The following is a 13,671-nucleotide window of genomic DNA, read 5'->3' as shown; positions in this document are numbered from 1 at the left end:
TTCGCAATAAGATGCTCCAAAAAATAGTATTTTTTCAAATGTTTTTCTTTGACTGAAACCCCCTAAAGCGGCAAAACGTGCAATATGACAGATACATCATATTCATTATTCTTATTATGGTATGTCTGATGTCCATATATGGTATAAACCCACTGTGGAGCTCTACATTTACCATGAGACAATATTTCATGCAGGTATTTCTATCTTATACAATACAACCTTTAACACACCATTGCGTTACCTTGTCTGCTTGTGCTGTAATTTCAAAGAATGACTCAGAAGATGCTATCATATGCTTGTGGTTGTGCTTTCTGTTGGCTGTTGGAACTTGCAGTGTTTTAAGAACCAAATCAGCAGTTTAGTGACCTAAATTGAATTTAGAGTGTGAGAATGTTTCATGTTAAAGAATTTGGCTGTAGCTGCTTTTGGGAGTTTTGGTTAATACATTGGAGTGACATAATACCTTTATTGAATGTGTCAGAACTCATAATGTAACTCCTGAGTGCTGCAGTGCTACAAGTATCAGTGGGTTTATTAATACACTACATTGGTTTCATTGCATACTACGCACAAATATAACAATGATTTGCCAATTAACTGTAACACTTCAAGTGCTCTGATACCATAAAAAACGATGGCGGTAGAGTGTTACCATTGTGCTAAATTATACTTTAAAGTGATTACAATAAGGATAGATTTGGTCTGTATAAAAACTGTATATTCCTAACTAACTCATATGACTTTTCATATGACTGTTTTTTCAGTGGAACACAAAAATCAATGTCGAATTGAATGGGGACTGAAACTGTCTCAATAGGCAAAATGGATACTGTTGTTAGAGTTTACACAACTCTACTGTTAGCTCAGATCTTTGAATCCAACAGACATCTGAGACTTTGCTATATTTTCTTGTGGGGGATGTCCACAATCAGGATTATTAACATGCATTTGTGTTAGTTCATTTTATATCATATGGGCGACATTTTCTCAGAAATGAGTCAAAAGCAGGAAGTACAAAATTGCTTCACTAGCCTATATAAACAGCAGCAGATTATAAGCAAGGCTCTCAAACACTTGCTGTCCTGCGTGGGCTGTAAAGTGCTTCAGATCAACTTTGAAGAGCAACCAGGGCACTGGTATTTGTACTCTGAAGATGCAGATCCAATCGGTGAGTTTGTCGAATCCAATACTAATTAATTAAGCTCTCTTCTTTTGTTCCAGTGACTAGTTTATCTCAATAAAGTTATTCTTCATTTGAGAGGAGCTTTAGCAAGAAATGTTGTAATAAACTGGTTGGTTTACATAGGGTTCCCACGGCCATGAAAACCTGGAAATATCAGGTAATTTAAAATTGTGATTTCCAGGCATGGAAAAGTCTTATCATAATCTTATCTAATCAATAAAATCATGGAACTATTTGCCAGGAATGTTATGCTGAGCTGTAAAATATTTAACTGTCTCTTTGTGAGTGCACTTTCTATAAAATATTTCTATAAACTGTTAATTGGTCTAAAAGTGTGGGCACCATGTTTACAGATGGTTTACTACTACTTTAGTTGTTGGAAGTGACATTTGATTTGCAGAAGAGAATTTTGCAGAGTTAGCTGTTAGTTGTTGTTGTTGATTCAGATGCTTTTGAGCTCGCAAATGTTAAGGGTTTACAGGGCAAATGTAGAATATTAGCCAGAAAAGTTCTTGCAACATGCTGCAATCCTCTAATGTCTCAATTGCTTCAGGTTTTCAGAGCTGTGCTGCTGCTGTACTTGCTTGCCTTTTTACATGATGTAGATGGTTCTTCTGGGAGAAGATTTAAAAAGGGAAAAGGAAAATCCAATGATTTGGGCAGACGCCTAAAGAAAGAACATAGGATCATCCTGGATCCAACTCTAAACATGTCATCTTTTGCCTCCCCATCTCCAAGCAGGTCTTTGTCACCATGGACATATGAGTGAGTTTTTATTCAGATAAATCACTGTATACAGTATGTTTGTCAGTTTTTATTTGAAATAACATGTGTTGTTGTTGTGCATGAAAGATCTATGGAAGCAACTTAATCAAGAAGTGTTCCTAATGTGTAAATAATGCCATTTTTTTTTTTTTTGCTATTTCTAATAAAACCATGACATTGTAATTCAAAACAAGAGCAAAACAATGCTGTTCTGTTTGGTTGTATTAATGTTACTTTCTTTGTTGTTCTCTCTTTCAATTTAGAATTTCCTGTGATGATTCACGAATCCCAATGGCAATTTCTGAGGCAAAATGTGAAAAAAGAGGCTGTTTAAATGAAAATGGGGAGGAAGACTTAGGACTGGAGTCTAAACCTATATTCTACCAGATCCACGTCTTGAGGAGAGAGAAGGGCACAAAGAAGCAGTACTCCCTTAAACTGGAAAGTAAAATCATCAGTGTGGGCTGTACATGTGTTTTACCTGTTGTTGTGCGTCAGATATAGTCTTATACTTCACTCCATAATTTTTTTTTTACTGTTAGATTCTTGTATTAATCTGCCTTTACATTAATCTTCTGAAGCATTACTTTGATCATCTTTGTATTTATTATAATATTCCCTTGATTAAACTGCATTCATGGTCCTTGCTTTATCCATGTTTCTTGAGAACATCTTTATCTGAAGCAGTTTACAAATGCTGCTCACAATAGTCCTCAAACTTCTTTCTGATTGTTGCTTGTTTAGTATTGCCTTTACATTGTTAGTTTCAGTACAAACCTCAAATGAATTAGACATTAAATAATCTGTTTTTAGTGAAGAGAAGCATTTATTGACTTTGCAAAATCACAGAATTTAGTCATCTGGGCATTACAAACACATAGAGCAAGTAAGTTCCATTTTATCAAACGATCTGGTCAATTAACGTCAATTTCTATTGCAAACAATAAAACTTTTTTTTTTTTAATTTGCAGCCAACATCACCAAAACAAACTCCTTTTACTTTGTATAGAATAAGTCATATAAATGAAGACCAATGTCTAGAAGAAAGCTAAGTGACATGCCAAGCAAAGTGCACCATTCATAAAGCTGAACATTCAGAATTCTTACATCTTCCAATCAGTATATTTAGTTGTAAGTCATTCTCTTAACACCTGAGTACATTCTCTATTTGTTTCTGAGATGCCATTATGTGTTTTAAAGTTACATGATACAAACATAATAAATGACAAAGCTTAATGTGCTTTTAATTTGTGCTTAAATTGTCATGGTGCTCCAATTGTTCTCCATGAGAGGGTATGAGGTATCAAATTTATTGGCATCTAGAATGTTCTAAACTAATATTTACATTGTCACTTCATTTCATCATAGCAGGAAATTTAATTTCCCTGGATTATGGATGCATCACTTAATAATGATGATTAGGCAATAATATGCATGCCTGAGGTTCTGTGAAATTATAATATATATATATATATATATATATATATATATATATATATATATATATATATATATATATATAATTTTTTAAAAATAACATTAAGTCGTTTTGATGTTGTTAAACCCTACAAAAGCTTAGAGTGTTGCAAATTGTGTTTATCATTGCCCAATAAGTCCCCACTATTGAGATGTATTGGCTACCATTTGCTTCGTTTTTTCTCTTCTCCAGTTTTGTCACCATATTTCTTGTCCCCATGACTAGCCTGTGCCACAGGAAGTGGTCCTGTGCAGCAGGCACTCCTCTACCGGCAGGCCTCCTCTTTCAGCTCTTTGTTCTTCCTCACCTCCTCTGCGTGTTTGTCCTAAATAGACACAAAAGAAAATTTTGCCATTCATACATGTGTTAGTGTGCCTGAGGAAAGCAAAATAAAGCAGCATAAACAAAGAGTTGGAACAATCCACCCCATTCGAATGCAATATTAATACTGATTCTAAATTTAGCAAATTTGCATTAAAGGCAAGGATCCCAAATAGTGTGTTTGGGTTTTACATTTAAACATTTTAAGTTTGAAATTTTTGGAAATGGTAAAAATCTAATTTCTCTGCTGGTCCAACCAAGTCTGTGCTGGTTGTTGCTGGTCTGGCTGATGCACCACCAAACATTCTGTAATAATTATACATACTTTGCAACAGTTGTGTTTAAAAAAAGTCCATCTCATCTATAATTCTTTACTACTTCTCACTGCTATCATGAATTTCCATTTGTGTGTACCATTTCCTGTAGTCTTTTCAGCATGGCTGCAAACAGAGCCTCACGGTTCTCTTTGATGACCTCCATCTTTTGCTCCAGCCTCTCTTTAGCATTCTTGATGAAGTTGTTGTTCTCCTCAAATGCCTTCTGGATGACCTCTCTCTCATGCTCTCTCTTCTCAGCGAGATGCTTTAACATCTCAGCCTCCTGACACTGGAGAGAGGAAAACAGTCCAGAGATAAAACTCCTTGGATCAAGTCAGGCCAACATGATTGTTTGTGTATTTGAGTGCAAATTCTAACCTTCCGCCTCTCCTCTGCTGCTTCCAACTTCTTCTGGATCTCCTCCAGAGAGGGGTCCTTTCGTTGGGGCATGGATGTGTTGAGGTCTGGGACACCCTCAAATGAGGGTGGCTTCAGGATTACCTCAAATGCCTGGCCCGAGGTTCGCTTGTTCAGCTCAATGACCTCCATATCTTTGATCACACACCAGTTGAGATCCACAGCATCTTTCAAAAAGATCACATGTTGGTTTAACTGAGAGTAGGTGGCAATGTTCATTGTATTTATGCCTCCGATTAACTATAAGCAAGAAATATCATTGCATTGCTGTAGTACCTGTTTAGAACTGAAGATATGTAAGGAAAGTGTCTATAAAATAATGTTTTATTTACCCTCAGCCTTGTATGTGGGACTGTCTGCAGGGTTTACGTTTATGCAGGAGCATAGAAGTGACACTAGAGGGAGCTCCTTCACCTTATCTCGATATGCTGAGAGATATATGAATATGACAAAAGTTAGGCCGCTCTGCATCTTCTCAAAAAAAAAAAAAAAAAAAAATTAAATCAGTTAAAAGCTGCTGTAAGCGATTAAAAAAACATTACACATAAATTGTCCATACTGACTCACAAATATCACTCAAATCATCTCCTAAAACAGTGGTTCTCATTTTCTTTTGGTCACGAACAATTTTCACCCCCTCAATGTAACAGAAAATGATTAAAATTTAAAACTTTATGAAATAAAATATACAATATCAACTGCATTGTCTTTCGACTTTATTTCACGAAAAAAAAAGGTTTATTTAAAAATACTACAAATACTAAATTAAAAGTTACACTTAATTGAAAAAGGATGTGAATGAATAAACTTTGTTACAATACCAACATTGTTCTGTTATGCATTTATGCATGCTTTGTGTTACATCAATACGCTAAACATTTAAATGATGCCTATATACTTTCAATACATACATACAAATAAAAAAAAAGAGAATACAATTGATACTACTGCAGGACAAACTGCTGGAGACATTTATACACTGTATAGATCTTTTTATTAAAAACGAATAATTGCAAGAATTCGTTCCTGTGAATGGAAATCCGCCTCAGCAGTATCTATAAATAATTTTTAAACTCCAGTAAACTTCTAGTAACAATAAATAACTGTGATTGTCCAATCCTGGCCAGCGCTTAGAAAAGTAACAGAACCACGTGACACTGTTTCGCGCTGTTTCAGACCTCTGGACAATAATTTAACCCTGATTAATTGTTAGGTACGTAACCGAGACGTTCCCTTACGACTTCAGTCCACTTGACATTGCGTTTACCAACGCATATTGGGAACAGAATCCCATCACTAATGAAGTGCTGGTGGTGGCGTAGTGGGCTAAAGCACATAACTTATTCAGAAGGTCGTTTGTTCGACCTTTGAGCAAGGCACCTAACTCCAGGTTGTTCCGGGGGGGATTGTCCCTGTAATAAGTGCACTGTAAGTTGCTTTGGATAAAAGCCTCTGCCAAATGTAAATGTTATAACAACCTGATTGCAGGTGGTTGTGTAAATGTGTCCTTAAATAGGGGGCATAAGTATATATATATTTGGGCTGTTGATTTTAACACTTTAATTCAGTGCGATTAATTGTATTAAAAATAACATGTTAAAAAATTAATGCAGAACATCGCAACAATGCAAGCTTGTAGTACCACCTGTTTACTCCAGAGGGCAGTAATTGAAATGTTGTGTGGCAGCATGCAGTTTATACTGTGAACAAAACAACACTTCAGCAGACAGAAGAACACAAAGACGTCACATTCTTGCATTACAAACACTTGATGGAGAGCAAATTTGAACTAAGGGATCTCAAGATGTTTTCTAAGTATTAAACTAAATTTAACTTGACACAGTGACCTAAAAAAATTATGTTTATGGCGCAAAGCACCCGAGACGCTACACAAGCATATCTGGTGCTTGTTGAAATTGATGGGTCCTTAAACAAGCCCTCATAATAAATCTCGAACTGATTGACAAATTCACTTGCGAAATGGATTGCTGTGAACTGTATGCCAATGATTGGCTTATGTTCAATAATATGGTAGTAAACATTACATTGTATTCTAAAGCCGTTTTTTGTATTGTCTTATCAGTGATTAACTCTTCTGCCACAAGAATGTAATGCATTTTAAATATTTGAATATATATATATATATATATATATATATATATATATATATATAGTGAACCATCTGTGCTTTGAAGGGTGTGGTCAGGACCTTGGGTACATAGCCTTTCCTGGATTTGACAGTGGCTCTTGAAAGACCTGGCCCAAATTCCAGACAAGAATTGTCGACTAATAATGCATGTAAGTCACTGACCCGTTTTACTGAGGCTAGAGCCAGCAGTTGTGCAGTCTTCATAGAGAGCATACGCAAATCAACAGAGTTCAAAGGCTCGAAAGGGCGCCCTGCGAGAGCTTTTAGGACTAAAGTTATGTCCCAAGACTGTAGCGTGCCGAGGTGGGTTTAATCGTCTTGCTCCTTTAAGGAACTTTATGATTAAATAATGCTTTCCTATAGAGGCACTGGTTTCATATGCGTGATACGCAGATATAGTTGCCACATACATTTTGAGCGTTGATGGGGTGACTCCTGCATCTAATCGCTCTTGAAGAAATATTATGGAACTATGGGGCAGTTTACTGGGTCGTTGCTGTGTGAGAGACACCAATCCGTGAACACCTTCCATTTTAGTGCATAGAGGCGTCTAGTGGATGGTGCTCTGGCTTGTAATATGGTGTTCATGACTGAAAACGTCAGTTCTGGTGCATGTAGTACGCTCCGTTCAGGGGCCACACATGCAGGTTCCACAGCTGGGGCCGGGGATGCCAGATTGTGCATTGCGCCTGAGAGAGGAGATCCCTCCTCAGTGGTATTTCCCATGGTGAGCTGTACAGCATCTCCATCATTTCCGGAAACCATGGCTGGTTGGCCATTTCGGTGCAACTAATAGAACCGTTTCCTTGTCCTCTCGGACTTTGCATATGGCAGAGTGGATCAGGCATACCAGAGGAAATGCATATTTGTTTTTCACCGGCCATTTGTGTGCCATTGCATCCCTTCACAGCAGGGCTTGGGACTTCGCATAACAGAGGGGACAGTGGTCATTCTCCACTGAGGCAAATATATTGATTTCTGCTTTGCAGAATATTTCCCAAATCCTCAGTATAGTTTGAGGATGAAGTCTCCATTCACCCGATATCACCCCTTAGCGAGACAGTAGACCTGCACCGTAATTCAAGCAGCTTGGAACATATGTCACTCTCAGGGAGAGATGATGCTCGCTCCATAGGAGGGGGTGACGCATCATTCTCGACAGTGGCGGTGAATGAATTCCGCCTTATATATGCCACAACTGTCATGTTGACTGAGCAAACCAGGACATGACAGCTCACTATTTCTGACTGAAAGCTTTTAAAACTAGAATTACAGCCAATAGCTCTAAGCAGTTGATGTGCAACACCCTCTTCACACCTGTCCAGGTGCCAAAAGTTGGGCGTCCATTGCACACCGCCCCTCCAACCTGCGTTGGAAGCATCCGTGGTCACCACTTCCTGCCTGACAACTTGGGACTTCAAGTATCAGAGGGGGCAGTGGGTATTCTCCACTGAGGCAAATATATCTATATCTGCTTTGCCATATATTTCCCAAATCCTCAATACAGTTTGAGGGTGAAGTCTCCTGAATTCCGCCTTGGCGGTTTATATATGCCACAACTGTCATGTTGTCTGAGCGAATTTGACAATTTGATATTTCTGACTGAAAAGCCTTTAAGGCTAGAAATACAGCCGATGGCATTAGGCACTGCGTCACACTTGCCCAAGCGACACCTCACTGGTAAAAGGAGGAGCTGTCCGTGGTGCTAAACAGCGGGTGGATATAAGTCATTGGTACTAAGCACTTCGCAGCACACAGCGCTTCAGCCAGCACCGAAGAGGTCTCATGTGTAAGAGACCTAATGGAATGACGCCACAACAAATTCCAATGCTTCTGAAACAAGTTTCAGTGGAAATGTTCTCCCCAATTTGAACTAATATGGACACTGTAAAATGGTTGAAGCAGTAAAACTGTGCTGGCATAACAAAGCCTCTGATTCTGACAGTAACAGCCAATTGTAGAAGTAGTTCAAGATGCGCATGCCGCTCAGTCTCAGAGAGGCAAGAACCGCATCAATGCACTTTGTGAATGTACGAGGAGCCAAAGAAGTCCAAAGGGCAGTACTCTGAATTGATACACTGTTCCCTCGAACGCGAATCTCAAAAACATCTTGTGATGTCGTACAATTTGGATATGTAAGTACGCATTCTTCAGATCTATCAACGCAAACCAATCGTGTGGGCATACATGCGATAAGATCCTTTTCTGAGTAATCATTTTCAATAGGCGCTTTATAAGTGCGCAATTTAAATGTCTCAGATCCAGGATTGGCCGAAGCCCGCCGTCCTTCTTTGGAACAAGAAAATAATGGCTGTGAAACTATTTTTGTGCTTCAAAATTTGGCACAATCTCTATTGCGTTTTTCATGATGAGAGGTGTATTTCGGTTCGTAACACTGGCGCATCATCGGACGAAACCGTGGAAGACAGAACACAGTTGAAACGGGGTGGCCAGTGTGCAAAAAGTGTCTCAAAATTTTTTAAAACATATAACCATGTTCGATAGTTTTCGCACCCATTCTGAAATACCCGTTAGGGCTCGCAACACATCCACGTAATGGGACAGATTGCAATTTGTTTTGCTCACCGTATGATATGATGCGACGCTCACTATAGGGAAGCAGTTGTGCATAGTGTGTGTACTTTGAAGAGGAAAAAGGGGGCTCTTTATTGAGAATGTGTGAGCATCTCGTGCATTTGCAACGAATGCTGTATTCTTTTTACACTTATTGCATTTTTTATTGCATTTATTTGAGTGCAAGTCACAGAAACAACATTATGAACAACAATATCCCTTTCCCTCACAGTGTGGACAATCTTTCTCCATGAGAGCTGACTCTGCGTGGGCACAGCCCAGACAGAAAATGCAGCTCTCATGCTTCTCTGATGGCGGGATGTGTCTCTCGCACGAGGAACACTTACGGAACGACATCTTGAAAAAGACACGAACACGTAAGTGGCTCTTCTAGATATATAAATATAAATATAGATTTATATTTATAGAACTTATATAATATATTTATAACACACAAGTACAATTTTGCTTTAAAAGGATACTCTAAACCTGCCGACGCGCTGCAGAGAATTTAGGATGCTGAGGTCCGTTCACCAGCGAAGCAGCAAGTGGCGAGGCGGAGTGATGTTCGCCGGAGCACTGCAGGGGAGCGGAGAGTCTTCTCGCTGCCATGAAGATTCCGTCCGCTGACTCATGTGTATCGACAGCGAAGGTAGAGGGCTTCGAGACAAGAGGTAATCGCTGTCTTGAGGGAAGAAATTCTGAGGAAATGGGGTTTGTGCACCTGTTTTTTAGCGGTCAGTTCGCGCTGAAACGAGCAGTCAGTTTCACGCCTAAACAGGCGGGCTCAAACACCATAGCCAATATTAGAATATTGCCGTTATTGTAGAGAGGTTTCAAATAGGTTGTGTATGAATGCACTCCCAATATGCATAGTAAACGCAATGTCAAGTGGACTGAAGTCATAAGGGAACTTGGCGGCGGCTCTCTGCTAATCTAAACAATGGCGTAATTTTGTCACGGGAGTACATGCTTGGCTAAAACGATAGAAGACGGGTGGGTTAGTGTTTGAGAAATCCTTTTGGAAACAATTCTTACTCTCATTTGTGCAGCAAAAAATCACAACAGCATTTAGGGACTGTCAGTTGGACTTTTGTAGCCTACCTGCCAAGATCATGTTTATTCTTTATTGTGTGAAGTCCACAACCTTTCAATCTGTCCTGTTGAGAGAGAGAGATAGAGATAGAGAGAGAGAGAGAGAGAGAGAGAGAGAGAGAGACTGTGTTATTCAGTTCACTGGTCACAGGGGTTCACTTTATACCTTTAACAGAGTGACTATTTGCGCTCAAATAGTCTGGTGGAAACAAATTGAAGACAAACTGCACCCTCAAGTGTAGCTGCAGTGGCGTAATGTGTCATGGTGTGGATGTGCTTTTGCATGCACACACTGTAAAACAAATTGTAATGGTAAAAGACTGCAAAATTGCTACAGTAAAAAAAACACTAATTGGTAAATGGGCAGATACCTTAACATTTATGGTAAAAATTATAATATATTGAAAAAGTTGTAAATGTTGTAAAAATAAAATATTTTAAATGTAAAAATGGATATTATGTTTAACAAGCGAGTACATGTACTTTTTATAATAAATTATTGTTAAAATTACAGTTAAAAAAACAATTACCAGTATTCCTTACGTTACCCAACACATATCAATATATTTTATGGGAATAGTTATTTCTTCTCATTTTTAATATAACTTATAACTGGGGTTATATTTGATATAGTTTAGTTAATGTTTATTGCATTATTTTAATTTCACATGTGTTACCCTGATGGTGTTTAGTGTTTGTGTGTTACACTGAGCACTGTCTCTGCATTGTTATTGGTCATTGCTCTGGGAAAGGCCACTATTGATGAACTTCATGTCATCATGTACATTTCTGTAAATACTATGGTGAGAAACAATACATTATAAATTAAAAAGCAGATTTTGACAGTTTCAGAAGTAGTTAAAGTATTAAGTTTATATAATTTAATAACATAAACGGTAATACACCGCAAAATATACAGGCATCAAAATTACATACCATAAAGCCTGAAGCGTGGTAAACATATTTTTTTACAGAGAATTTCTATGAACCACAGCTGCCAGTTTTTTATTGTAAATTTAACAGGATTTTTTTTTACAGTGCATGACCCGGGTTCGATTCCCACTTTTTCCCATCCTGTTTCCTGCCTCTGCCTACTTTTAAATTGGCTATAAATATTATATTTATTTTGATTAGTAGAAGCTGCGCAAACCAATCTCTCCTCAACTCAAGGAAATTAAATGTTCTAAAATATCAGAAACATTGCTGGGATAGAAATGAAATCTAATGAAATGTTAATTCTCATAGTTTCTTAAAATATTTGAAATGCAGATCCATGGAAATGAGACGTGTCTGAGGGGCACTGGTTGTATTGTAATGTTTAGGGACACTTGGAGAGAGAGCAGCGTGAATTCAGATGAGGAGCACCAGGGAGTGTCACACACAATATCTGTATTGTTACTCTGCCATCAGTGTGTCTAAAGATGTCACTTGCCACCATTCAACAAAGCAACTAAGAATAGTCATATAAACATGAATACACATCTACCCAAATATCTAGAATACATTTTATTTTGAATAGGTTTTAAAATCAAAGGGCATGTTCTTTAATACCCCATATGAGATCTGCCTAGATGACATTTGACAGCACATATAAGAGCTCAATGAAAGGGCAGTGTGATGCATTGTTAGACTTGTGCAACATGACAAACTTATAGCCAAAAGAAATGGTCGTCTGGGTGGTCACCTGGTCTATGCCTGTTTCACCATATAATTATGAACAATTATGTACCCACATAGAGAGACACTACTGTGACTGAAGCATTGCCCTCCCCTGCTCACGTAAACTCACACACATTCACTTCTCTCTATAATTACACAGAAAATCTTGCATTTAGATAAATTACCATTTAACGCATATATACAGTAGTTGTTTATTTACGCTTTGTCGGTTGTAATAGAGGTAAACAATGTCAAACTGATCATATCATAGTAGATCTTTATTGCATTTATATCATAATCTTTGGCACTATATTAAAACATCACTATTACAAAATAAAAGCATTCATTCACATTGATGAGACCCATTACATAATGCTGAACGGTTGCCCGAAATGGTATATATACAGTACATAATGTCAGGATAAAAGCATTGATTTCTTCTCAGATGGCTTTAGAAATACAGATAATAAGAAATAAAGAAATAAAAAAGAACACGCACAATAAAACAGAGTATAACAAGAGACAAAATCAATCTGTATGTGTTTGTTAGCGGTTGTTTACTGACTCCCACCTTGGTATCCTGGTATGACATAATCTTACTGATGCACTCCTGAATAATGTAATCTTTTAAGACATCAGCGCATGACTATACAATAGAAACAAACACTTTTGTGAATCCTTCCTGTTTTCATGCATACAAAAGTTGCATTGCATGCATTACTGATGGCAGACACAGCATGCTGTAAGAACACGGAGTTCCCACTAGATGTTTGGTGTGGCACATTCAATCCTTATGCCAAAGGTAACCTTTTTATAAATGCAATTTGACTTGTATTTATCAAAGTATCAGATCTCATTCAGTCCATCTCAACTCATTTGATTTTGTGGTGCCGACACTTACCTTCTCTCCTTGATGAGGTGTTGTCCCTATCTCCCCCTCTGATGTCCTTCTTTTTGCCTTCCTCTCTTTTGCACCGTGTCTGCTGCTCCTCGGATACAAGAGCTTAGGAGCATCAGCAGCACTACCCCTCCTACTGCATGACATCACCTTCCAGGGCAGCCATTGGACGAGGTGAGTGGCAGAGCGTGGTGGGCCAGCATCTCTCCATCAGAGAGAAGGACAGGGGATGTTAACTCTTTGTGCCTTGCTGCAGGTGTCCATGCAAAATATAAGATGGGTGCTGCCTAATGCACAGATGACAAAAAGAGGCACTCTGACAAAAGAGTTTGTCTGGGCTTCTTGAAGAGGCCTGAGACAGTATTGAATGCTATTAGACTAAAATAAAAATATACATTTATGCATAAGATGTTTTTTTTCAAAGCTGCTTACAATGCATTCTCTAAGCTACATTTTTAGAAATGTTTTATTATTACGTGCATTCCCTAAGAGTTGAACCAATTACCTTATAGTTGCTACTGCCTTGCTCTTCCTGTTTAGCTACTGGAACACAATAATTGTACAACATTACAGTTATAATAATTACAGCAATTATAATTATATTTTTTTATTGCATTATAATTACAAATATGTCCCAACCAATGATACCAACAAAAAAAAGCAATAACAAAACACTAACCTACCACCAATTATGATTATGACCATCATGTATTGAAAATGTATAGACAATTTAGTTTTTAAGACAATTGCTGTACTAGAAGTCTATTGTTCTCTGAGATATGCTGTCATATTTTCATATATACTCTACGGCTATGT

The 13,671-nt window shown here is 37.9% G+C and overlaps 2 protein-coding genes across 3 annotated transcripts; one reads left to right on the top strand and one right to left on the bottom strand.

Annotated features, from left to right (window-relative positions):
• Positions 1 to 1,082: 1,082 nt before the first annotated feature.
• Positions 1,083 to 2,665, top strand: LOC127622378 (interleukin-17F-like). 2 transcript variants are annotated; one of them, XM_052096468.1, is made up of 3 exons: positions 1,083 to 1,168; positions 1,737 to 1,948; positions 2,212 to 2,665. In XM_052096468.1, the coding sequence occupies exons 1-3, from the start codon at positions 1,154 to 1,156 to the stop codon at positions 2,450 to 2,452; spliced, it is 468 nt and encodes a 155-aa protein (XP_051952428.1). In that variant the 5' UTR covers positions 1,083 to 1,153; the 3' UTR covers positions 2,453 to 2,665. The 2 variants fall into 2 exon arrangements, with proteins under 2 accessions (XP_051952428.1, XP_051952427.1); XM_052096467.1 differs by lacking the exon at positions 1,083 to 1,168 and having other exon boundaries at positions 1,377 to 1,948.
• An 831-nt stretch (positions 2,666 to 3,496) lies between these two features.
• Positions 3,497 to 12,970, bottom strand: LOC127622167 (stathmin-4-like). The gene is made up of 6 exons (XM_052096142.1): positions 12,859 to 12,970; positions 10,308 to 10,363; positions 4,813 to 4,908; positions 4,442 to 4,647; positions 4,161 to 4,352; positions 3,497 to 3,750 (listed from the first exon to the last, which is right to left on the bottom strand). The coding sequence occupies exons 2-6, from the start codon at positions 10,318 to 10,320 to the stop codon at positions 3,691 to 3,693; spliced, it is 567 nt and encodes a 188-aa protein (XP_051952102.1). The 5' UTR covers positions 10,321 to 10,363; positions 12,859 to 12,970; the 3' UTR covers positions 3,497 to 3,690.
• Positions 12,971 to 13,671: the final 701 nt, after the last annotated feature.

This window comes from Xyrauchen texanus, chromosome 28, assembly GCF_025860055.1.
Source record: "Xyrauchen texanus isolate HMW12.3.18 chromosome 28, RBS_HiC_50CHRs, whole genome shotgun sequence".
NCBI lineage: Eukaryota > Metazoa > Chordata > Actinopteri > Cypriniformes > Catostomidae > Xyrauchen > Xyrauchen texanus.
Note: the sequence above shows the minus strand (reverse complement) of the source record. Positions and strands in the feature narration are given on the sequence as shown.